General features: G+C 26.0%; 3 protein-coding genes across 3 annotated transcripts; all 3 read left to right on the forward strand.

The window, feature by feature from the left end:
* The first annotated feature begins 2 nt into the window (after window positions 1-2).
* Window positions 3-27,156, forward strand: LOC145741890 (kelch-like protein 12). The gene is made up of 12 exons (XM_082559568.1): window positions 3-287; window positions 398-521; window positions 689-842; window positions 7,209-7,426; window positions 24,770-24,919; window positions 25,051-25,129; window positions 25,358-25,449; window positions 25,660-25,840; window positions 26,084-26,227; window positions 26,423-26,584; window positions 26,755-26,914; window positions 26,981-27,156. Exons 1-12 carry the CDS (start codon window positions 226-228, stop codon window positions 27,087-27,089), a joined length of 1,635 nt encoding a protein of 544 aa, XP_082415694.1. The 5' UTR covers window positions 3-225; the 3' UTR covers window positions 27,090-27,156.
* On the forward strand, window positions 1,461-4,209 carry LOC145741893 (uncharacterized). Its single transcript, XM_082559571.1, has 7 exons — window positions 1,461-1,532; window positions 1,767-1,858; window positions 2,027-2,207; window positions 2,454-2,597; window positions 2,793-2,954; window positions 3,125-3,284; window positions 3,352-4,209. The coding sequence occupies exons 1-7, from the start codon at window positions 1,463-1,465 to the stop codon at window positions 3,455-3,457; spliced, it is 915 nt and encodes a 304-aa protein (XP_082415697.1). The 5' UTR covers window positions 1,461-1,462; the 3' UTR covers window positions 3,458-4,209.
* Window positions 23,869-24,547, forward strand: LOC145744027 (kelch-like protein 12). Its single transcript, XM_082562118.1, has 3 exons — window positions 23,869-23,930; window positions 24,041-24,164; window positions 24,335-24,547. The coding sequence occupies exons 1-3, from the start codon at window positions 23,869-23,871 to the stop codon at window positions 24,545-24,547; spliced, it is 399 nt and encodes a 132-aa protein (XP_082418244.1).
* Window positions 27,157-27,316: the final 160 nt, after the last annotated feature.

Raw genomic sequence — 27,316 nt, forward strand, 5'->3', positions numbered from 1 at the left:
TATTTTTTTTTCTAATGGATTCTTTTAAAATATTATTTGCATTGAATTTATGTTTTTAAATTAGGACTATTTTATAAATTAAATGTGTCATCTTTTTTTTTCATTAACATAATTTAATTTCTAATGTATTTATTTTTTGCATCTCTAACCACTGTAGTTTTACTAACCATAATTTTGTTTTAAGGTTTTAGGTTTGTTGTTAATGTTGTTTAAACTTGTTTAAAAATGGTTCGAAGTCAAGAATTTAACAGTGGCCATACTGATAAAATATTTGAAGATTTAAACAGGTTTGTTAACTACAACTAGTTTTAATCAATGTAGAATTTAAAATTGTTAAAAAAAACAATCAAAATTGAAAAATAATTTGCCTAAACATAATTTATTGTTTTTTTGTCAGGGATAGAAAAGAAGACAAAGTTTATTGTGATGTCATAATCAATGATGGAAAGAAGGAGCATTATGCTCACAAAAACATTCTTGGATTTTTCTGTGTTTTCTTTGGAACAATGTTCACAACTGAGGTATAATACAACATTTTAAAAACTTCTAATGATAGTTAACTAATATAACATGATAATTAAATGTGTTTTATTAAGAAAATACTTTTGTTAGAAATTATAGTGTCTTTATAATAAATAATTTTCAAGCAAATATATTAGTTTAGTCAACTTGATTTATGCTTTTACAGATGAGAGAGAAATACAATCCCATTGTAAAGATCCAAGGAATAAGCTCGGAAATTATGGAACTTATTTTAGATTATGCCTACACTGCAAAAATCCTGATAACTGAAGAAAATGTCTTTGAGATTATGGAAGCAGCAGATTATCTACAAATTAACAGTAAGATTGATAATATTATAGTTTTAACCTTAAAATTACAACGTATTATATATTTAGAACTTCGCAAGTTTTGTGAAGGATTTCTGCAAACCATTGTTGATGTTGAGAATTGTTTAACCATGCTGGCTTATTCTCAAAGATACAACCTAGAAAACTTAAAGCAAGGAGCCCAGAAAATGATTGCTGAGAATTTTGAAAAGGTTGCATCAAAGCAAGAATTCATCAAACTTTGTTTCGAGGATTTGCTTTCTATTCTGAAACTGAATGAAAAAAAGGCAAGAAAATTATTTTTTTGGTAGATTTTAAAATAGCAAAGTTCAGTTACAAACCTAGCAAATTGATTTTTATATTTAAAATTCTTAATAATATACACAACTTCAGGTTTCATCTGAGCAGATAGTTTACAATGCGATGATGAATTGGATAAAACATGACAGCAATGAACGACAGAAACATGTCAACCAATTGTTTCAATCTCTTGATCTTCTTAAATTAGGCAGAGAATTTCTACAACAAGTTGTAATGAAAGAGGTCAGTTCAGTTAAAAATATTTTATTAAAAGATTTAAAATGTTAATATTCAAATAACACTTGGTACAAACTTGTTTGCAGGATTTGATAATGAAATCTATGGAATGTTCTCATTTACTTCTTTTTGCTTTGGTTAATTTTGCCCCACCAGAAAAAAAAGGTCAACTAATATTTATTTATAAAACTTTAGTTAAATATTTTTGTGGAGGAATAAAAAATATTAAATCTAACTTTATAAGATTTGTGATTTAATTTTAATTATATGTACCATAAACTAGAAAAAAATTTTGTTTTAGTTAAAAAGTAAACCAAACCGTTTAATTATTCTACCTAAATGTTTTATTTTTTTTTTTTATTTTTCTTAAATAACATTTTTTTAACATTGAAATTGCAGATCCAGCAAAGTTACTTATTATGGGAGGGGATAGTTATAAAAAGGAGGCTATTTTGTTTGACACTGTTACCAAACAATGGACTTCAATGCCAGTAAGTTAGTTTTAAATATATTGGATTGTATTTTAATTAAGGAGTCTAAATGTTTTATAATTTCTTGTGCTAACAGTTGTTGTTTTAAACAGGGGGATTAGTTTAAGTTGTAAATATTTAATAAAATTGCTAATATTTTTTAATAGAATTTTTGAAATGTATTTACAGGAATTAAATGAAGAAAGGTGGGGAGCTTCATCTGCTGTTGTCAACAAACAAGTTTTCATCATGGGAGGGGTGTTTAAATCCTGTGTTGAGAGTTTAAAGTTAGATGAAGTAGATCCACAATGGAAAGTTAAAAGTCCAATGATACAAGATCGGTGGTATGCATCATCAGCTGTTATAAATGGTTGGTTTATAAACTTTTACATTTTTAAGAAAAAGAAATAAAACTTGTATTTTAGAAATTTATTTAGTTTTAAAGTGGTATAGATTTTATTAACACATTTAGGGTCTAGAATAAATATTATATTTTAAGGTAAAAAAATAAAATATACTTAAATACTAAATTATGATTTTTTTAACTAAAACATTTTTTGGTTTTGTAAGGTTTTGTTTTGTAGAGTATTTTAAATCTTAGTAATTATTGTTCTAGATTGTATTTACACAACTGGAGGCCGGGATGAAAATAATCAAATTTTATCAAGTGGGGAATTCTTGGATGTTAGGACAAATAGAAGAGGAAATATTCCTGACATGATTGTTCCACGTGAAGACCATGTATTGCTTGCTGTAAAAGGTAAACATACAAATTTCATGTAAATTATTTTAATGTTTTTTCGACTGCAAAAATTTAAATTAACGATCAATAAAAAGATGTCAAACGATTTAATTAGATATTTAATTTTAATAAGTTTGGTTTACATTTAAAAAAACAGTGCGGTAAACAAATTATACAATAAAAACGGTAAAGACTGCAAATATTTATGTTCAGGTAAATTATTTGCAATCGGGGGATGTAATGATAAAGATGAAGGTTTAAGTTCATCAGAATGTTTTGATTTTGATGAACAAAATTGGTCTCTTATTTCTCCAATGAAATATGATGTAAGTGATCATGCAGCTGTAGTTTTGGATAATCACATATTAGTTACTGGTGAGTCAAATTTTAAGAAAATTTTTTTGTAATCATCTTTAACTTAAAATTTTTTTTTTAACAAAATCAATTATTAAATTTAATAGAAATAAAAATAAAAATATTACTTTTTGAAATTTTTTTACCTAAATCAAATTAAATTTGAAAAATTTTAAACATATTTTTTCTAGGTGGCTGTCAAAATGGCTTTAGTGCAATTTCATCAGTCATCAAATACAACATTATTACTGATACATGGTTAAAAGTTACACCAATGAACAAGGCTCGATGTGATCACTGTGCCTCAGTTGTAGATGGCAAGATTTATGTTGTTGGGGGCTGGGATAAAGAGTAAGTTAAACTAAATATTTAGTTTGTAATAATTTAGTAAACTCTGGTTAATTGTTTTATTATTTAGGGGTCTAGTTAATTCCATTGAAGTATTTGATCCCACGAACAACAAGTGGACAATCATTGCTGAAACAAGAAGGGAAATAAATGCAGCAACAATGGTTGTTGTTTAATGCCAATATTTATATTTGTGATGTCATAATAGTTAATTTATTATTTTAATACTTTTTTCAAGTACGCATTTAAAATTATATTTAATTATTTTTATTGATTTTTAAACTAATATAACCTTAAAAATACATAACATGATATCTGTATATAATTTTATAGATTTTCTTTTTCATATAATTTAAAAAGTTCGTGTGATTTTGGTTCAAAATTATTACCAATGTTTGTAACTACTTTGTAATTTTTTTAATTTAGTCTTTTGAATTTTTGATTTAAATTAAATTTATTTTATTTTGGTAAATTTTATGGTTTTAATTTGTGTTCCTTTCCATGATTCCTTTTAAAAAATATGATGTTTGCAATAATTCATTAAACCCTATCTGCTTAGTTAATTATATTGAAGAATTCAATCCTGGGAAAAATGAATGGACATTGGGTGCTGGAATAGAAAGGAATATAAGTGATGCAAAAATGGTGGTTGTTTGATTATATTGATGTGGTTTATTCAAATCACAAAAACACTCTAAAAGGAATTCGCATTTTTTTTAGATTTTTAGTTTACATTGTATTATTTTTATTTACAGTATATTTAATTAACATTAGCCTATATTGTAATTACCACTACACTACTATTGTATATGCAATTAAAGCTTTTATGAATATAATCGCAGTTACTTAGTTTGTCTTATTTTTATATACAGTATATTTAATTAACATATAGCCTATATTGTAATTTCTATCACTACACTACTATTGTATATGCAATTAAAGCTTTTATGAATATAATCGCAGTTAATATTTTGCATTTTTAGTAACGCGGTAACTAATCATTTTCTTTTTTTTTAGATTATTAACTAAAAATAAAGTCTTAAATATTGTTAAATAATACCCAAGTTAAAAAAATAAAAACTTGGTTAAAGTATTTAAACATTTTAGTTAAGTTCACAACTTTGGATTTATTAAATTAGTTCTATGATTAATTTAAAAAAAATGCTTTAACACATTTTCACTGGTTTTACAACATTTATTTATTTACACTTTTTGGGTGAAATATTTTTAATCAATATTTAAAATTTATTTTTTTTTTTTAAATTATTATTTGAACTTTATTAATTTTTAATTACTTTTTGTCACATAACATTTATACTTTTTTTAAATTTTACATGTTAAGTATTTCCACATTATTTTAATCAACCTCCACCTAAACTTTAGTCCTCCCGAAGTAGGAATCAAAGAATTGCTCAACGTTGTTTCGGTACCACGGCATTTTCTTAAAAACTTTTGCCAATCTAGTCAGCATTGAGGTCATTTCTTCTTTGGGTTCAGGTTCTTGTGGGTAAAAGCCACCCAACATACAGGTTCCCATGTTTGTGACAACAAACTGGTATGGGTCAGTCACAGGGGGGAATACGAAACCTAAGAAATAATTTTAAAGAATAAAACCAAAACTTAAAACATGAGTTTGTAGGCTAAACAAGTAGGCTATAGTAAAGTCTTATATTTTAATTTTATAAACTAAAAAAAAGTATTATAAAATCTAAAATATTAACTTTAAAAAAAAAAAAAATATCTGTTTAAAAATATTTACACATCAATTTTTTTTTTTAAACACTTCTCTTCAAAAAAAATTACAGAAAAAATAAAAATTTATATTTTTTAATAATTATGTTGTTAAATTAATAAATGTAATAAAAAATTTGTATTTATTAAAATTATTTAAATTATAGAGGTAAGCAACGAATAATAAAGAAAAGTAAACATTATTAATTTAAAATTTATGATGTCTATATGTTTTTTAAAATTCATTTTCCATCGGTGATTCCCCGACTCATAATTTCCCGAATTTTGGGGTCGTACTAAAATACGCCCGGGAGGCCCGGGGGGCCCGGGGTAGGCCCGGGGGGCCCGGGGTAGGCCTGGGGGGCCCGGGGTAGGCCCGGGGTAGGCCCGGGAGGACCGGGGTGGGCGCGGGAAGCCCGGGGTGAGTCCAAGAGCTTCGGTGGTATTTATTCAAGTCCCATGGTGTTTATATGAGGCTCGGGCTATTAATATTAGTCCAGATCGGTTTATACGAGTTTATATGAAGCTCGGGGTGTTTATATGAGGCCCGGGAGTGTTTAAATAAGGCCCGGGGTTTTTTATAAGAGTTTTTATGAATCCCGGGGTGTTTATATGAGGCCCGGGGTGTTTAAATAAGGCCCGGGGTGTTTTATACGAGTATTTATGAAGCCCGGGGTGTTTATATTAGGCCCGGGGTGTTTAAATAAGGCCCGGGGTGTTTTATACAAGTTTATATGAGGCCCGGGGTGTTTATATGAGGCCCGGGATGTTTATATGATGCCCGGGGTGTTTAAATAAGGCCCGGGGTGTTTAAATAAGGCCCGGGGTATTTTATACGAGTTTTTGCAGGGTCTGCAAAATAATTTTTTTGGCAATCGAAATTCATAATTTAAACTTTTTTTAAAAAAAAGATAATTTATATAAAGAGTTTATAGACGGGCTAACTGCTAATATGTTTGTTTATTTAAATGTTATTTATATATTTTTTTAAGAAAGTGTGTAGTTAAAGTTAAGTTGTAATTGTTTTGTTTGTTATTTGGATTATAAGTTAAACTAAAAAGAACTGTTTTTTAATAAAAAGTTAGTTTGTATTTAATGTTTGTAAATATGAGAATCTGGCACTTTGTTTTTTTATTAAGTTTCAGGCTATTTTTTGTAATATTTTAAAACTTACTGTTTAGTTTAAATATATATATTTTTGTATATATCTTTATCCTCGATGTGGAAAAGTTGTATGTGCGACCTAAACATTAAGTAACAAATATTACCCTAACCCAGTCTCGAGTTGACTTTGGCAGTTTGGAATTTTATAGATTATAATTGCCTGGTAATTATGCTGCTGATCAAGTGCTGGCTTAGCAGAAGTTTATACTGTTTCTAGCGTCTTACTCAAGGGCGCTGCAACATGAGGGCAGTGATATTATTAGGGTTATTTTAATTACATTGTTACTTATATTTTAATTTTTTTGACTCAAAAATAACAACTTATTTTTAATGATTTAGTGTATTGTTAATTTGTTGAAAATGGTGCGAAGTCAAGAATTTAACAGTGGTCATACTGATAAAATATTTGAAGAGTTAAACAGGTTTGTTAACTACAACTAGTTTTAATCAATGTAGAATTTAAAATTTAAAAAAAAACAATCAAAACCGAAAAATAAGTTGCTTAAAGATAATTTATTGTTTTTTTATGTCAGGGATAGAAAAGAAGACAAAGTTTATTGTGATGTCATAATCAATGATGGAACAAAGAAGCATTCTGCTCACAAAAACATTCTCGGATTTTTCTGTGTTTTCTTTGGAACAATGTTTACAACTGAGGTAAAATAAAACATTTTAAAAACTTTCAATGACAAATAGTTTATACAGTAAAGTAGTCAAATGTGTTTTATTACAAAATAGTTTTATTAGAAAGCATAGTGGCTTTATAAAAAAAAAAGTTTCAAGCAAATATATTAGTTTAGACCACCTGATTTATGCTTTTTCAGATGAGAGAGAAATACAATCCCATTGTAAAGATCCAAGGAATAAGCTCGGAAATTATGGAACTTATTTTAGATTATGCCTACACTGCCAAAATCCTGATAACTGAAGAAAATGTCTTTGAAATTATGGAAGCAGCAGATTATCTACAGATCAATGGTAAGATTAATATTATAGTTTTAACATTAAATTTACAACATATTATTTATTTAGAACTTCGCAAGTTTTGTGGAGGATTTCTGCAAACCATGGTTGATGTTGAGAATTGTTTAACCATGCTGGCTCATTCTCAAAGATACAACCTTGAAAACTTAAAGCAAGGAGCCCAGAAAATGATTGTTGAAAATTTTGAAAAGGTTGCATCAAAGCAAGAATTCATCAAACTTTGTTTCGAGGATTTACTTTCTATTCTGAAACTGAAAGAAAAAAAGGTAGGAAGGATTTTTTTCTGTTGTTTTTAAAATAAATAAAGTTTTGTAATAAAATTAACAAATTGTTTTTATATTTTAAATATTTACTAACTTAAGGTTTCATCAGAGAAGGTCATTTACAATGCGATGATAAATTGGATAAAACATGACAGGAATGAACGACAGAAACATGTTAACCAGTTGTTTCAATCTCTTGATCTTCTTAAATTTGACAAAAAATTTTTACAACAAGTTATTGTCAAAGAGGTCTTTTGAGTTTTTTAATCATTTTTAAAACTAAGTTTATTTGAAATATAAAAAATTTAAATTTTCTAGTATAACTCAATTATGCAATATTTTTTAACCCATGTCACTTTGGTAATTTGTTAAATAAAATACAACTTAAATTATTTAAAAAGAATAAAATAATAAAATAATTTTATAATCATCAAATTTACTTAATTAAGTGTGCATTTTACTTTACTTTATTTAATGATTTTTAAAACTTTTTCGATTTCAGAGTTTGATAATGGATTCATTGGAATGTTCTAACTTTATAGTTTCTGTGTTGCTTTATTCCGCTCCACAAATTAAAATTTTCCCCTCTGATGGTTTAAGTTAGTATAATGTTTTATAATTAAGTTTAACATGCTAAAAAGAAGCTAAATTAACATACTATTTTTTAATTGGTAAGTAAAATAAATCATTAAGCCTTACTATTATTTAAAAATTAGTTTCAACAAAGTTTCTTGTAATGGGGGGTGAAGGTTTTGAAAAAAGTGTAGCCTTGTTTCATTCTGTTACAAAAAAATGGAGTAAAATGCCGGTGAGTTGGTTTTAGATGGCATAATACTAGTGAATAATAATATAAAAAAAATAATTTTTTTACAAAATTTTTTTACAAAATTTTAATACTATCAAGTGCTTCTATGATGAAGCATTAAATGAAGAAAGGTTCGGATCTTCATCTGCTGTTGTTAACAACCAGGTTTATATCATGGGAGGGAATAACAAATCTTCTGTTGAAAGTTTAATGTTTAATGATGTAGTACAACGATGGAAAGTTGAAGGTCCAATGAATCAAACTCGGTTTTGTGCATCATCAGCTGTTATAAATGGTTCATTTGGTTATAACTTTCTTGTAGTACTTCCTAACTTAATAAAGTTAAATTTTTTTGTTGAACTTAACACCGTATTTTTTTAAATTATTTTAGATGGTATTTACACAACAGGAGGCCAAGATGAAAATAATAAAATTTTATCAAGTGGGGAATTCTTGGATGTGAGGACAAATAAAAGGGGAAATATTCCTGACATGATTGTTCCACGAAAAAGTCATGCACTACTTGCTGCAAGTGGTAATATTGTTTAGGTTTATATATATATACTTTTTGGCCAGTTATTAAATATTAAGTTGGACTTCGATTGTGCTTATCAAAAATTTAACTAAGTTAGATAAAAATTTGGTTTAAATGTTGTCTTTTTGGTTTTTAGATACAAATTTGGTTTAATATTGTCTTTTAATTAAACAATTAAACAATAATTGTTTGACAAAAAAAAAATTTTCTAACACACTTTTTAACATTTATTGTTTTTGCAAACCTAAGCAACACCACCGTGTTCACAAAACACTATTTTCAGCTTACTTGAAATGTGTTTAGCTGTTTACAGCATGCTTAAGGGTTCATGCAAAAATATTAACATTTTATTATTGTTATGATAGTTTAGTTGCAATTCAGGTTTTTATTTTTAATCCTATCAATCAATTATAACAACAATTTAGTTTAAATAGAATCACAAAAGTTAAATAATAATTGTTTACAGAAATCAGTTAACATTATAAAACACACTAATAAAAAACATTCAAACTAAACACTAAATAATTACACAAAGGTTGGGCAATCCAAGATGCCAAATTTAATAAGAGATTCAAACAGCAAAACAAGAATTTGTACTGTTGCTGATTTAGTTAAAATAAATCAGTAATTTAAAAATTATGTTTTTAATGATATTATAAACCTATGCTTAAAATATTCTATTCTCTTTTGTTAAGGTAAATTATTTGCAATCGGGGGATGGAATAGTAATAATGAAGGATTAAATTCATCAGAATGTTTTGATTTTAGTGAACAAAAGTGGTCTCTTGTTTCTCCAATAAATTATGGGATAAGTTACCATGCAGCTGTAGTTTTGGATGATCACATATTTGTAACTGGTAAGTATAATGATTTATATGAAAAATATAAATGATATATGTATACAAAATGATCTATTTTGTTAAGGTGGTATTAATAATGGATACCCAAAACTTTCATTAGTGGCCAAATACAACATTTCCACTGATACATGGTCGGATGTTGTTCCTATGAACAATGTGCGTTGGGGTCACTGTGCTTCAGTTGTAGATGGCAGAATTTATGTTGTTGGTGGAAGGTCCAAGTACATACTTATTTTGTATCTAATAATTTAATAAAATTTTCTGTAATGTATTAATGTTTAGGTATAGTAAACCAATTGGGTCCATTGAAGTATTTGATTCCACAAACAACAAGTGGACAATTATTGCTGAAACAGGAAAGGAAATATTTGGTGCAACATTAGTAGTTGTGTGATAAAAACAATTCAATTGTGATAACAAAAATTCTGAATTTTTTAAATATTTTTTAAAAAATATTTTCAGAATGTGAATTTGTAACCAAATAAAACACTTCTAATTAAAATAAGCACACTTTAATCGTAGTTAACCTGATATTTTTTTTAATTTCTTGAATTTCTTCTTATATTTATTAAAATTGTTATGTTACTATTTGAAATTATTTTGTGTTTAATTAAGAATGATATATATGTTTATGTGTTTTATCTGTATCTTTAAAAACATTATATGAGTTTCTTGATGTAGTTCCACTATTAATTTTGTTTTTAGGTTTGTTTGTTAATGTTGTATAAATTTGTTTAAAAATGGTGAGAAGTCAACAATTTCAAAGTGCCCACTTTAATGAAATATTTGAAGAGTTAAACAGGTTAGATAATAATATTGTTATATTCTTTGGTATTGTTACTCATTTGAATAAAACTGAGTTATTTGTTTTTAAATTATTGTTAATATTTCTAAATATTAATTTTAGGGATAGAAAGGGAGACAAAGATTATTGTGATGTAACAATCAATGATGGAAAGAAGGAGCATTCTGCTCACAAAAACATTATTGGATTTTTTTCTGTTTTTTTTGCAACCACGTTTACAACTGGGGTAAAAAATGTTGTAGTGTTTCTAATCAAAACTTTATGAGTAAAATACAGGATTAAGGTAATGTACTATAAACAAATAGTAATTAAAACATTTTAACTGTCAAACTATACATGCATCACTGTATGAAATAATATTTTCTGGTTAATAGTACTTGCTTTTGTGTTTTTGTAGTTTAAGGGAATAGACATAACCATTTTAAAAATCCAAGGAATAAGCTCGGAAATTATGGAACTTATTTTAGATTATGCCTACACTGCAAAAATCCTGATAACCGAGGAAAATGTCTTTGCAATATTGGAAGCTGCTGATTGTCTACAAATTTACAGTAAGATTAATAAAAACGTTTCCACTTAAATTAGTAATAAATTGAAAGATTTTTTTGTTAAACTCTATATTAATTTTTTAACTATTCTAACACAAATAAAATCACTAAAATTAGTTTAAAAAAAACTTTTACTTCTTGTAATTTTAGAACTTCAAAGGTTTTGTGGAGAATTTCTGCAAACCATTGTTGATGTTGATAATTGTGTAACCATGCTGGCTTATTCTCAAAGATACAACCTTGAAAACTTAAAGCAAGGAGTCCTGAAAATATTCGCAGAGAACTTTGAAAGAGTTGCATCAAAGCAAGAATTTATCAAACTTTGTTTCGAGGATTTGCTTTCTATTCTAAAATTAAAAGAAAAAAAGGTAAAACATTTATTTTTTAGTTTGCAATGTGAAAGTTTTGTAATCAAATTAACAAATTGAATTTTATATTTTATTTATTTAATGGTTTCCCTTCAGGTTTCATCTGAGCAAATAGTTTACAATGCGATAGTAAATTGGATAAAACATGACAGCAATGAACGACAGAAACATGTCAACCAATTGTTTCGATCTCTTGATCTTCTTAAATTAGGCAGAGATTTTTTGCGACAAGTTGTAATAAAAGAGGTTAATACAAAAGTAAATTTAGACTATGTGCTTAAAAATTGAATATTTAGTAATAAATTATTAATTTTTTTTTTTAACTTCACATGCTGTGTTTTTTAATATATTTTTTGTATAAATTTATGCAATTTTAAAAACAAAATTTATTATTAATTTAGGATTTGATTATGAAATCTTTGGATTGTTCTAATTCAATGATCTTTGCTTTGGTCAATTTACCTACACAAAAGAGAAAAGGTTAAATTTTATTAAAATAAGCTACCTAAAAATAAAATGGCTAATTTCAGTTATGAATATTAAATAATATTTTGTATAAATTATAAATGTTGTTTGATTTGTTTTTAAAAGATTGTTAACTAACTGTAATTTTATGTATCATAGTTGCAGTTTCAACAAAGTTACTTCTAAAGGGAGGAAGTAATCCAAATCGAAAAAATGTTGTTTTGTTTGACTCTATCACAAAGCAATGGACTCAGATGCCTGTAAGTTGTTTGTCTAAGTAAAATATTAACAAAGTTATAAAACTATGTTTTTATAAAAATCTTGTTTTTTATTTATTTAACTTAAATAATAATGTTAATTATTCTTCTAGTTTCTGTAATAGCCAGTTCTTCTAAGAACTTAAACTTTGTTAACATGTTAGCCTATTGTTTAACAAATTATCATTTTATAAAGTTGAGTTTTTAAATAACTCTGACAATTAAAAATATTGTAATTAAATTTTTGTCATTTAAGGATCTATTTTGTTTAGCAATATGTTTACAGAAATTAAATGAAGGAAGGTATGGAGCTTCATCTGCTGTTGTCAATAAACAAGTTTTTATCATGGGAGGAAAAAATAAATCTTCTGTTGAGAGTTTAAGATCAGATGAAAAAGAACCACAATGGAAAATCCAATCTCTGATGAGTCAAGTTCGATTCTGTGCATCATCGGCTCTTTTAAATGGTTGGTTAAATAAATATGATTATAAGCATTGTGTGTTTAACTTCTGCTTTTACTTCATAACCTAGTTTATTGCACTTGTTTAAATAGAATAGAAGGGGTGTTTTGTGAAACTAAAATGAAAATAAGGCATTAAACAGTTAATGTAACAAATTGAGAAACTCATGCTTTTATTAACATGACTTGCTTCGCAAGATTGTGTTTTAAGATAACACGGGTACAGCATATCTAAAGGTTAAATATGTTAAATATTTTTTATAGTATAATATGTTACTGGCAAAAACTTTTTTGTTTAAAAGTCGTCATTTTGTAATAAAGGTTTTATACATTTGATATTGTTTATATTGCATGCTAATTTATTCGATTATGCTGGGTGCATAAGAAATTTTAATTGTTACTCAAGTCAATATTTGCATTCAAGTAATTTTGATTCAAGTGTAATGTTTTATTGATAGATTGTATTTACACAACTGGAGGTAGAAACAAAAAAGATGTAACTTTATCAAGTGGGGAATTCTTGGATGTGAGGACAAATAAAAGAGAAAATATCCCTGACATGATTGTTCCACGCATCGGTCATGTATTACTTGCTACAAAATGTAAATAAAAGTGAAACTTAATTTTAATAAAGTCTTGTATTGATATTTTTTGTGCAAAATATAATGGTAGAATTAACTTGTTCAGGTAAATTATTTGCAATTGGGGGTTGTAAAGGTGGGATACTAAACTCATCAGAATGCTACAATTTTGATGAGCAAAAGTGGTTTCTTATTTCTTCTTTGAAACATCATGTCAGTCTTCATGCTGCTGTAGTTTTGGATGATCACATATTTGTAACAGGTGTGGATAAATTTCTTACAGTACTTTAAATTGCTGTGCACAAAAATAAAACATTTTATTATATTGCACTGTGTTTATATTTTTAATTTATTTTAGGCGGGAGATATAATAATAGCACCGCGGTTTCATCAGTGTTTAAATACAACCTTTTTAATGATACATGGTCAGAAGCTGCACCAATGAACAAGGCTCGATTTGGGCACTGTGCCTCAGTTGTGAATGGCAAGATTTATGTGGTGGGGGGAAGAGCGTGGTCAGTTATGTGGTTTGGTTAAAAGTTTAGTAACAAAACATTTTGCTTTGATTTATTGTTTTACTGTACAGGTACAATAATCCAGTTAATTCCATTGAAGTATTTAATCCCATAAACAACAAGTGGAAAATCATTGCTGAAACACAAAATGAAATATTTAAGGCCACCATGCTGGTTGTGTAAAAAATATATTATATATAGTTAGCCTATATTTTTAACTTAAATATTTAAAAAAAATTTTGAAGTTATGATTGTGATAGTCAGTTTTTATGGCAAAGTGATCTTAAATTAAAAAATGTTTTATGTTTTAATAATTGACTTTTTTAAACACTTTTTGGTTAAAACATTTTTGTGTTAAATTTTATTAACAAATTAATATGTTAGTTACTTAGTTGTTGCTTAAAATTAGTATTTGAAATTTAATACTTTGTAATTTTAGTTAATGTTTAAAAAGAAAGTTATTGAGTTTTTCTTTAATGCTTTTATCATATTACATTTAAAAAAAATATTTTAAATCTATTATGTACATTTTTTTTATGTTTTATATTAAATTACGTTAGTATCATGTAATGTTTTTTAATAGTTTTAATAACCACAATTTTATTTCAAGGTTTTAGGTTTGTTGTTAATGTTGTTTAAATTTGTTTAAAAATGGTTCGAAGTCAAGAATTTGAGGGTGATCACATTAATGAAATATTTGATGAGTTAAACAGGTTTGTTATTTTTACATTTTTATTTATTTAAATTATATAAAGTTATTTTTTTTGAATTATTTTTAAAATTTGTGGTTATTAATTGTAATTTTTTTTCAGGGATAGAGAAGGAAACAAACATTATTGTGAAGTAACAATTAATGATGGAAGAAAGGAGCATTCTGCTCACAAAAACATTCTTGGATTTTTCTGTGTTTTCTTTGGAACAATGTTTACAACTGAGGTAAAATAAAAAAACATTTTAAAACTTTTAATGACAAAAAGTTTATACAGTAAAGTAGTCAAATGTGTTTTATTTACAAAGTATAAATAAGTTTCAAGCAAATATATAAGTTTAGTCAACTTGATTTATGTTTTTACAGATGAGAGAGAAATACAATCCCATTGTAAAGATCCAAGGAATAAGCTGATATCTGAAAATTTCGAAAAACTTACGTCCAATCAAGAATTTTTAAAACTTTGTTTAGAGGATTTGCTTTTCATTTTAAAACTGAAAGAAAAAAGGGTAACTAAATAATATATTCTAAATTTATATTAACATAGTTTAAAGTTTTCTTTTTTATCACTAAAAACTTGAATATTTTCAGGTTTCATCTGAGCAGATAGTTTACAATGCGATGATAAATTGGATAAAGCATGACAGCAATGAACGACAGAAACATGTTAACCAATTGTTTCAATCTCTTGATCTTCTTAAATTTAAAAGAGAATTTCTACAACAAGTTGTAATGGAAGAGGTCAGTTCAGTCATAAATACTTTATTGCAAGGTTATTTTATGAGCCTGTTTACTCGACACATAAAAAGTGCGAAAAAAAGAAATGTAAAATAAGTGCATACAAAGATTTAAAATTTGTTAATGTAACTGATTTATAATTTATTTTAACATGCTTATGTGAAAAGAATTTATGTTAATATTAAAATAACTTATGTTAATATTAAAATATATATATTTAATTGATAAATACTAGTTTGTAGGATTTAATAATGGAATCTTTGGAATGTAATCAACTACTTTTATCTACTTTGGTAAATTTTGTACCACCAGAAGATAGAGGTAAATTCTGTTAAATGCTTTTCTAGAAAGGCTTTATTGTTTTAATACTTATAGGTTATCTATGTATACATATAGGTTTTTTAAATATTTTTTTAATTCAATTAGATTTATTTTAAAATAGGCACCAATGTGAAGTAAAAAATTGTTGCTGTTTTATTTTCTAGTTTAAATAGATATTAAATAATGTTGTAGTTGTAATTCCAACAAAGGTAATTATAATGGGAGGATTGGATAATAAGAAAGGTGTTGTTTTGTTTGACTCTGTTACGAAAAAATGGACTCAAATGCCAGTATGTTGGTTTTAAATTTCTTTTTTATTTATTTTTTTTTTAAATTTGCCTTTTTCTAACAATTTTTTGCAATAAAAGGGTATTTAAGTTTAAAAAAGATTAATATTCAACTATTTAGTTTATTATGGTATCTTTTTTAGTATGCTTTGCTGGGTTAATTTTATGCTTAATAAATTACATTTTTTCTGTAACCTGAAATACATTAAGTTATGTTAACTATTTGCAGACTTTAATTGAAGAAAGATGGGGCGCTTCATCATGTGCTTTTAAAACAAGTTTTTATCATGGGAGGGGATGATAAATCTTCGGTTGAGAGTTTAAAGTTAGATGAAGTAGAACCACTATGGAAAGTTGAACATCCGATGAATCAAGCTCGATGGAATGCATCCTCAGCTGTTTTAAATGGTTAAGTTACTATATATAGTATTTAACAGTATGCTTTTTACATTATTTAAAGTGTGTAGTGTAACTAAGTACAAAATTTAAACTTTGCTTTAAAAGATTTCAATTATTCTAGATTGTATTTACACAACTGGAGGCCAAGATGAAAAGAATTTAACTTTATCAAGTGGAGAATTTTTAATTTTAAGGACACATGGAAGAGGGGACATTCCTGACATGATTGTTCCACGATATCAACATGTACTACTTGCTGCAAAAGGTAAACAAATGTACAACTTTCTAATGTTGTATTTGTTTGTTTTTCATTCTTCCCTTTTAATTTTTTAATGCTTTAATTTAAGCAATATAAGTAAAAAATTAAATTTATTTTATTTAGATAAATTATATGCAATTGGAGGAATAAATAAAAAGGATGAAATTTTAAGCTCTTCAGAATGTTTTGATTTTCATGAACGAAAATGGTCTCTTATTTCTCCGATGAAATGGAGTGTACATAGCCATTCTGCTGTTGTGTTGAATGATTACATATATGTTACTGGTAGGTTTAAATTTAAAAATTTAATTAGCAAAAAAAAAATTTCTGACCATTTACAACTATAAATTTAATATAAAAAACATGTTTTTTTTATTTAAGTGTTTTGTAGTTTAAAACTTTACATCAAATGTATACATATAAATAAAATTGAAATTTTTTATAAAAAAGTTGTTTTATTAAGGTGGAAACCAGTTTGTCATTGGTGTAGTTTCATCGGTGATTATGTATAGTATTTTGACTGATTCTTGGTCATGGGTTGCTCCCATGCACGACACTCGATATGGTCACTGTGCCTCAGTTGTAAATGGCAAGATTTATGTTGTGGGGGGCAGAAATAAGAAGTAAGTTAAAAGTTTATTACTACAGTTTATTTAACTTATGTTTATTTTTTATTATTTAGGTGTGATACGGTAATTCCATTGAAGTATTTGATCCTGTAAAAAAGTGGAAAATTGTTTCTAAAACAAAAGAAAAATTTACCAAGCTACAGTGGTTGTTGTTTAATATTCAAGGTTTTGTTTTTGATGTCGTAGCTTGTTAATTATTGTTTTTTTTAAATCACTTATTTTTGTTAAAAGTTGTTTGATTAAAGTACTTTTTTAAAGTTTTAATCAGTCTATTTGCTTTTTGATTTAAAAAAAATGCTTTTAATATCAATTTTTTAATGTTTTTGAAAAAATTAAAAACTTTGTCATTTAAATTTTTTTTTAGTTAAGATGTATTATTTTATTTTGAATTTAGTTTGTAGGTTATAGTAAAAAAGGTTAGCTTCAAGTTTTTGTTTTCTAAGTGATTTAAATTTAATTTTTTATTGTAAGTAATTTAAACCATTTGTTTTTTTAAAAACGACTTTTGGTTCAATTGTACATTTTGCTTATGGTAAACGATATTTTTATGTTTTTAAGTTTACATCTATTGTTTTTATAAGTTCAAGCATGCAATGTTTTTACTTTTTTTATTTAAATATTAATCATATTCTTATCACTGTAGTTTTACCCATAATAATTTTGTTTCAAGGTTTTAGGTTTGTTTTTAATGTTGCATAAAATTGTTTAAAAATGGTTCGAAGTCAAGAATTTAACAGTGGCCATACTGATAAAATATTTGAAGAGTTAAACAGGTTTGTTAATTGAAAATCAGTTTTAATTAATGTAGTATGTAATATTGTTTAAAAAATTGTTTATAATATGTTTCTTAAAGATAATGAGTTGTTTTTTATGTCAGGGATAGAAAAGGAGACAAAGATTATTGTGATGTCATAATCAATGATGGAACAAAGAAGCATTCTGCTCACAAAAACATTCTCGGATTTTTTTGTGTTTTTTTTGGAACAATGTTTACAACTGAGGTAAAATAAAACATTTTTAAAACTTTTAATGACGAAAAGTTTATACAGTAAAGTAGTCAAATGTGTTTTATTTACAAAGTATAAATAAGTTTCAAGCAAATATATAAGTTTAGTCAACTTGATTTATGTTTTTACAGATGAGAGAGAAATACAATCCCATTGTAAAGATTCAAGGAATAAGCTCGGAAATTATGGAACTTATTTTAGATTATGCCTACACTGCAAAAATCCTGATAACTGAAGAAAATGTCTTTGAGATTATGGAAGCAGCGGATTATCTACAAATTAACAGTAAGATTGATAATATTATAGTTTTAACCTTAAAATTACAACGTATTATATATTTAGAACTTCGCAAGTTTTGTGGAGGATTTCTGCAAACCATTGTTGATGTTGAAAATTGTTTAACCATGCTGGCTTATTCTCAAAGATACAACCTTGAAAACTTAAAGCAAGGAGCCCAGAAAATGATTGCTAAGAATTTTGAAAAAGTTGCATCAAAGCAAGAATTTATCAAACTTTGTTTTGAAGATGTGATTTCTATTCTAAAATTAAAAGAAAAAAAGGCAAGAAATATATTTTTTTAGTTTTTAAAGTAAATAAAGTTCTGCAATAACGTTAACAAATTAAATTTTATATTTTAAATCTTTAAATAAATACCAACTTCAGGTTTCATCTGAGAAGATTATTTACAATGCGATGATGAATTGGATAAAACATGACAGCAATGAACGACAGAAACATGTCAACCAATTGTTTCAATCTCTTGATCTTGTTAAATTAGGCAGAGAATTTCTACAACAAGTTGTTATGAAAGAGGTCAGTTCAGTTATTAATATTGTATTGCAACTGACAGTACTCTATGTGTGTCGTGGAGTCGACCTTTTACATTGAGGATGAAGTTATTTTACAAAAAATAAAAATAACATTTTGTACAAACTTTTTTGCAGGATTTGATAATGAAATCTTTGGAGTGTTCTCATTTAATTATCTCTGCTTTGATTAGTTTTGCCCCACCAGAAAAAAAAGGTCAACTAATATTTATTTATAAAATTTTAGTTAAATTTTTTGAGGATGAATGAATAATATTAAACCTAACTTTATACGATTTGTGATTTTAATTTTAATTATATGTACCATAAACTAGAAAAAAAATTTGTTTTAGTTAAAAGGTAAACCAAACTGTTTAATTATTCTACCTAAATGTATTATTTTTTTTATTTTTCTTAAATAACATTTTTTTAACATTTAAATTGCAGATCCAGCAAAGTTACTTATTATGGGAGGGAGTTGTTATGAAATCGAAGCTATTTTGTTTAACACTGTTACCCAACAATGGACTTCAATGCCAGTAAGTTAGTTTAAAATATATTGAATTGTTTTTTAGTTAAAGAGTCTAAATGTTTTATAATTTCTTGTGCTAACAGTTGTTGTTTTAAACAGGGAGATTAGTTTAAATTGTAAATATTTAATAAAATTGCTAATATTTTTTTCTTAAAATTAAGTAAAAGTATAAATTTTTTTTAAGTTATTTAATGTGAACTCAAATAAAGTATAATTGCAGGAATTAAATGAAGAAAGATGGGGAGCTTCATCTGCTGTTGTCAACAAACAAGTTTTCATCATGGGAGGGCAGGGTAAATCCTCTGTTGAGAGTTTAAAGTTAGATGAAGTAGATCCACAATGGAAAGTTGAACCTCCAATGAAACAAGATCGGTGGTTTGCATCATCAGCTGTCATAAATGGTTGGTTTTTAAACTTTTGCATATTTTAAAGAAATGAGTTAAACTTGTACTTTAGAAATTTATTTAGTTTTAAAGTGGTATAGATTTTATTAACACAATTTGGGTCTACAATAAATATTATATTTTAAGGTAAAAAAATAAAATATACTTAAAAACTAATTAATGGTCTTTTTAATTAAAACATCTTTGGTTTTGTAAGGTTTTGTTTTGTAGAGTATTTTAAATCTTAGTAATTATTGTTCTAGATTGTATTTACACAACCGGAGCCCGAGATAAAAAAGACTTTACTTTATCGAGTGGGGAATTCTTGAATGTGAGGACAAATAAAAGAGGAAATATTCCTGACATGATTGTTCCACGTAGAGAACATGTATTACTTGCTGTAAAAGGTAAACATACAAAATTTCATGTAAATTATTTCAATGTTTTTTCGACTGCAAAAATTTAGATTAACGATCAATAAAAAGATGTCAAACGATTTAATTAAATATTCAATTTTAATTAATTTGGTTTAGATTTAAAAAACGGTGCGGTAAACAAATTTTACAATAAAAACGGTAAAGACTCTAAATATTTATGTTCAGGTAAATTATTTGCAATCGGGGGAAGGAATAATAAAGATGGAAAATTAAATTCATCAGAATGTTTTGATTTTGATAAACAAAAGTGGTCTCTTATATCCCCAATGATATATGATGTAAGTGATCATGCAGCTGTAGTTTTAGATGATCACATATTAGTTACTGGTGAGTCAAATTTCTAGTAAATTTAATTTTTTTTGTAATCGTCTTTAACTTAAAATTTATTTTTTAACACAAACAAATAATAATTTTAATGAAAATAAAAATAAAATTCCTACTTTTTGAAATTTTTTTTATCCAAATCAAATTAAAATTTGAAAAATTTTAAACCTATGTTTTCTAGGTGGATGTCGAGATGACGTTGTTTCATCAGTGATCAAATACAACATTATTAGTGATACATGGTCAGAAGTTGCACCAATGAACAAAGCTCGACGTGGTCACTGTGCCTCAGTTGTAGATGGCAAGATTTATGTTGTTGGGGGCAGGGGTAACGGGTAAGTTAAACAAAATATTTAGTTTGTAATAATTTATTAAACTCTGGTTTATTGTTTTATTATTTAGGTTTTTAGGTGGTCCAGTTAATTCCATTGAAGTATTTGATCCCACAAACAACAAGTGGACAATCATTGCTGAAACAGAAAGGAGAATATATAATGCAACAATGGTTGTTGTTTAATACCAATATTTATATTTGTGATGTCATAATGGTTAATTTAATATTTTAATACTTTTTTCAAGTACGCATTTAAAATTATATTAAATTATTTTTATTGGTTATTTAACTAATATAACCTTAAAAAAATATACAACATGATATCTGTATATAATTTTATATATTTTCTTTTTCATATAATTTTATAAATTTTGTGTGATTTTAGTTTAAAATTATTACCAATGTTTATAACTACTTTGTAATTTTTTTAATTTAGTCTTTTGAATTTTTGATTTGCATTGAATTTATGTTATTTTGGTAAATTTCATAGGTTTAATTTGTGTTACTTTCTATGATTTATTTTTAAAAAATATGATGTTTGCAATAATTCATTAAACACTGTCCGCTTAGTTAATTATATTGAAGAATTCAATCCTGGGAAAATGAATGGACATTGGATGCTGGAATAGAAAGAAATATAAGTGATGCAAAAATGGTGGTTGTTTAATTATATTGATGTGGCTTATTCAAATTACAAAAACACTCTGAAAGGAATTCGCAATTTTTTTTAGATTTTTACAATGAACAAAACTTAATTTTTAGTTTATATTGTATTATTTTTATTTACAAATTATATTAGAATAACATGTAGCCTATATTGTAATTACCACTACACTATTATTGTATTTGCAATTAAAGCTTTTATGAATATAATCGCAGTTACTTAGTTTGTCTTATTTTTAGAGTAAATTTTTAAAATATGTAATTAATTTGATTAGGCTTTTTAATTCAATATTTTGCATTTTTAGTAATGCGGTAACTAATCGTTTTCTTTTTTTAGATTATTAACTAAAAATAAAGTCTTATAAATGTTCAATAAATATTTTTAAATAATGTCTAAGTTAACAAAAATAAAAACTTGGTTAAAGTATTTAAACATTTTAGTTGAGTTCACAACTTTGGATTTATTAAATATGTTCTATGATTAAATTTTAAAAAACTGCTTTAACACATTTTCACTGGTTTTACAACATTTATTTATTTACACTTTTTTGGTGAAAATATTTTTATTCAACATTTAAAATCAAATTTTTTTAAAATTATTATTTGAACTTTATTAATTTGTTATTATTTTTGCCACATAACATTTATTCTTTTTTTTTAATTTTTACATGTTAAGTATTTCCACATCATTTTAATCGACCTCCACCTAAACTTTACTCCTCCCGAAGTAGGAATCCAAGAACTGCTCAACGTAGTTTCGGTACCACGGCATTTTCTTAAAAACTTTTGCTAATCTGCTCAGCATTGGGGTCATTTCCTCCTTGGGTTCAGGTTCTTGTGGGTAAAAGCCACCCAACATACAGGTCCCCATGTTTGTGACAACAAATTGGTATGGGTCAGTCACGGATGGGAAGACGAAACCTAAGAAATAATTTTAAAGAATAAAACCAAAACTTTAAACATGAGTTTGTAGGCTAAACATGTAGGCTATATTAAAGTCTTATATTTTAATTTTATAAACTAAAAAAAAAGTATTATAAAATCTAAAAAATTAACTTTAAAAAAAATGTTTAAAAGTATTTACACATCATTTAAAGTATATTATTACTTGATAAAAGATAAATCTAATGTACGAGAACAAAATTAAAATACAAGAACAAATTAAGTCCACAAACTTGTCATATTAGTCTTTGACGTTGCCTAAGTAAGAAACAGCCACACTTATGTTTTTGTTTCAAGTTGAATGCATCTTAAATTTGACCTTAATGAAATCAAACTCTAAACATTTAAAAAAATATTCTGAAAAATATTTTTGGGACATTTGATTGACGGCAGTGAAACAGTAAACATATTTTTGAAACCAAATACCTAAAGTTTAATTCTCGCTATTGACATGTTGTTGTATTTTAGTGTGATATTGGTAAAAAAGTTGATTTGAAAAAAAATCTTAATTTTTTTAACACTTCTCTTCAAAAAAAATTACAGAAAAAATAAAAACTTATATTTTTTAATAATTATGTTGTTAAATTAATAAATGTAATAAAAAAATTTTATTTATTATAATTATTTAAATTATGGAGGTAAGCAACGAATAATAAAGAAAAAGTAAACATTATTAATTTAAAATTTATGATGTCTATATATTTTTTTAAATTCTTTTTTCCATCGGTGATTCCCCGACTCATAATTTCCCGAATTTTGCAGGTCAGCAAAATAATTTTTTTGGCAATCGAAATTCATAATTTAAACTTTTTACTTATTATTATTTAAATATTTATAAGTTTGTAACAAATTATGCAATTTTTAAAAAAAGTATTAATTCATATAAAGAGTTTATAAACGGGCTAACTGGTAATATGTTTGTTTATTTAAATGTTATTTAAATATTTTTTTGAGAATGTGTGTAGTTAAAGTTAAGTTGTAGTTGTTTTGTTTGTTATTTGGATTATAAGTTAAACTAAAAAGAACTGTTTTCTAATAAAAAGTTAGTTTGTAATTAATGTTTGTAAATATGAGAATCTGGCACTTTGTTTTTTTATTAAGTTTCAGGCTATTTTTTGTAATATTTTGAAACTTACTGTTTAGTTTAAATATATATATTTTTGTATATATCTTTATCCTCGATGTGGGAAAGTTGTATGTGCGACCTAAACATTAAGTAACAAATATTACCCTAACCCAGTCTCGAGTTGATTTTAGCAGTTTGGAATTTTATAGATTATAATTGCCTGGTAATTATGCTGCTGATCAAGTGCTGGCTTAGCAGAAGTTTATATTGTTTCTAGCGTCTTACTCAAGGGCGCTGCAACATGAGAGCAGTGATATTATTAGGGTTGTTTTTACTTATATTTTAATTTTTTTGACTCAAAAATAACAACTTATTTTTAATGATTTAGTGTATTGTTAATTTGTTGAAAATGGTGCGAATTCAAGAATTTAACAGTGGTCATACTGATAAAATATTTGAAGAGTTAAACAGGTTTGTTAACTACAACTAGTTTTAATCAATGTAGAATTTAAAATTAAAAAAAAAACAATCAAAACCGAAAAATAAGTTGCTTAAAGATAATTTATTGTTTTTTATGTCAGGGATAGAAAAGAAGACAAAGTTTATTGTGATGTCATAATCAATGATGGAACAAAGAAGCATTCTGCTCACAAAAACATTCTTGGATTTTTTTGTGTTTTCTTTGGAACAATGTTTACAACTGAGGTAAAATAAAACAATTTTAAAACTTTAAATGACAACAAATAGTTTATACAGTTAGGTAGTTAAATGTGTTCTATTACAAAATAGTTTTATTAGAAAGCATAGTGGCTTTATAAAAAATTATTTTTCAAGCAAATATATAAGTTTAGACCACCTGATTTATGCTTTTTCAGATGAGAGAGAAATACAATCCCATTGTAAAGATCCAAGGAATAAGCTCGGAAATTATGGAACTTATTTTAGATTATGCCTACACTGCAAAAATCCTGATAACTGAAGAAAATGTCTTTGAAATTATGGAAGCAGCAGATTATCTACAAATTAACAGTAAGATTGGTATTTTTAATAGTTTTAACCTTGAAATTACTACAACCTTGAAAACTTAAAGCAAAGAGCCCAGAAAATGATTGCTGATAATTTTGAAAAGGTTGCATCAAAGCAAGAATTTATCAAACTTTATTTTGAGGATTTGATTTCTATTCTGAAACTGAAAGAAAAAAAGGCAAGAAAATTATTTTTTTGGTAGTTTATAAAATAACAAAGTTGAGTTACAAACCTAGAAAATTGATTTTTATATTTAAAATTCTTAATAACATGCACAACTTCAGGTTTCATCTGAGAAGATAATTTACAATGCGATGATAAATTGGATAAAACATGATAGCAATGAACGACAGAAACATGTCAACCAATTGTTTCAATCTCTTGATCTTGCTAAATTAGGCAAAGAATTTCTACAACAAGTTGTTATGAAAGAGGTCAGTTCAGTTATAAATATTGTATTGTAACTAACAGTACTCTATGTGTGTCGTGGAGTCGACCTTTCACATTGAGGATAAAGTTATTTTACAAAAAATAAAAATAACATTTTGTACAAACTTGTTTGCAGGATTTAATAATGAAATCTTTGGAGTGTTCTCATTTAATTATCTCTGCTTTGATTAGTTTTGCCCCACCAGAAAAAAAAGGTCAACTAATATTTATTTATAAAACTTTAGTTAAATTTTTTTGTGGATAAATGAATAATATTAAATCTAACTTTATAAGATTTATGATTTTAATTTTAGTTATATGTACCATAAACTAGAAAAATTTGGTTTTAGTTGGTAAATCAAACTGTTTAAATATTCTACCTAAATGTATTATTTTATTTTTTATTTTTCTTAAATACCATTTTTTTAACATTTAAATTGCAGATCCAGCAAAGTTACTTATTATGGGAGGAATTAAATATAAAAAGGAAGCTATTTGGTTTAACACTGTTACAAAACAATGGACTCCAATGCCAGTATGTTAGTTTTAAATATATTGGATTGTATTTTAATTAAAGAGTCTAAATTTTTTATAATTTCTTGTGCTAACAGTTGTTGTTTTAAACAGGGGGATTAGTTCAAATTGTAAATATTTAATAAAATTGCTAATATTTTTTTTTTAAATTAAGTAAAAGTATATTTTTTTTAAGCTATTTAATGTGAACTCAAATAAAGTATAATTGTAGGAATTAAATGAAGAAAGATGGGGAGCTTCATCTGCTGTTGTCAACAAACAAGTTTTCATCATGGGAGGGCAGGGTAAATCCTCTGTTGAGAGTTTAAAGTTAGATGAAGTAGATCCACAATGGAAAGTTGAAGGTCCAATGAAACAAGATCGGTGGTTTGCATCATCAGCTGTCATAAATGGTTGGTTTATTAACTTTTACATTTTTAAGAAAAAGAAATTAAACTTGTATTTTTGAAATTTATTTAGTTTTAATGTGTTATAGATTTTATTAACACAATTTGAGTCTAGAATAAATATAATATTTAAAGATAAAAATAATAAATATACTTAAAAACTAAATAATGTTTTTTTTAATTAAAACATCTTTTAGTTTTTTAAGGGTTTTTGTAAAGTATTTTAAATCTTAGTAATTTTTGTTCTAGATTGTATTTACACAACTGGAGGGCACGATGAAAATGATATTCTTTTATCAAGTGGGGAATTCTTGGATGTGAGGACAAATAAAAGGGGAAATATTCCTGACATGATTGTTCCACGATATGATCATGTATTGCTTGCTGTAAAAGGTAAACATACAAATTTCATGTAAATTATTTCAATGTTTTTTTGATTGCAAAAATTTATGTTAACGATCAATAAAAGGATGTCAAACGATTTAATTAGATATTTAATTTTAATAAGTTTGGTTTAGATTTAAAAAAAACGGTGCGGTAAACAAATTATACAATAAAAACGGTAAAAAAATAAATATTTATGTTCAGGTAAATTATTTGCAATCGGGGGAGTTGATGATAAATATAATAGATTAAGTTCATCAGATTGTTTTGATTTTGATGAACAAAAGTGGTCTCTTCTTTCTCCAATGAATCATGGTGTAAATAATCATGCAGATGTAGTTTTAAATGATTACGTATTTGTTACTGGTGTGTCAAGATTTATTAAATTTTTTTTGTAATCGTCTTTAACTTAAAATTTATTTTTTAACAGAGACAATTATTAAATTTAATGGAAACAAAATAAAATTATTATTTATTGAAATTTTTTTATCTAAATCAAATAAAAATTTGAAAAATTTTAAACATATTTTTTCTAGGTGGATTTCGAGATGGCATTGGTCCAGTTTCATCAGTGATCAAATACAACATTATTAGTGATACATGGTCAGAAGTTGCACTAATAAACAAGGCTCGATATGGTCACTGTGCCTCAGTTGTAGATGGCAAGATTTATGTTGTTGGGGGCATGAATAAAGAGTAAGTTAAACTAAATATTTAGTTTGTATAATTTATTAAACTCTGGTTTATTGTTTTATTATTTAGGGGTAATCCAGTTAATTCCATTGAAGTATTTGATCCCACAAACAACAAGTGGACAATTATTGCTAAAACAAAAAGGGAAATATTTCAGGCAACAATGGTTGTTGTTTAATGCCAGTATTTATATTTGTGATGTCATATTGGTTGATTTATTATTTTATTACTTTTTTTAACCACATAACAAGTACATTTTAAGAATATTTTTGTGATTGTTTTAAAATATTATTTAAAATTTATGCATTTAAAAAATATTCAAAATCTTTTAATAGATTATTTAAACTATTGAAAACCTGTAAAATATATAACTTGATATCTGAAGATAATTTTATTAATTTTTTT

This window comes from Corella eumyota, chromosome 2 (assembly GCF_963082875.1).
Source record: "Corella eumyota chromosome 2, kaCorEumy4.1, whole genome shotgun sequence".
Lineage (NCBI taxonomy): Eukaryota > Metazoa > Chordata > Ascidiacea > Phlebobranchia > Corellidae > Corella > Corella eumyota.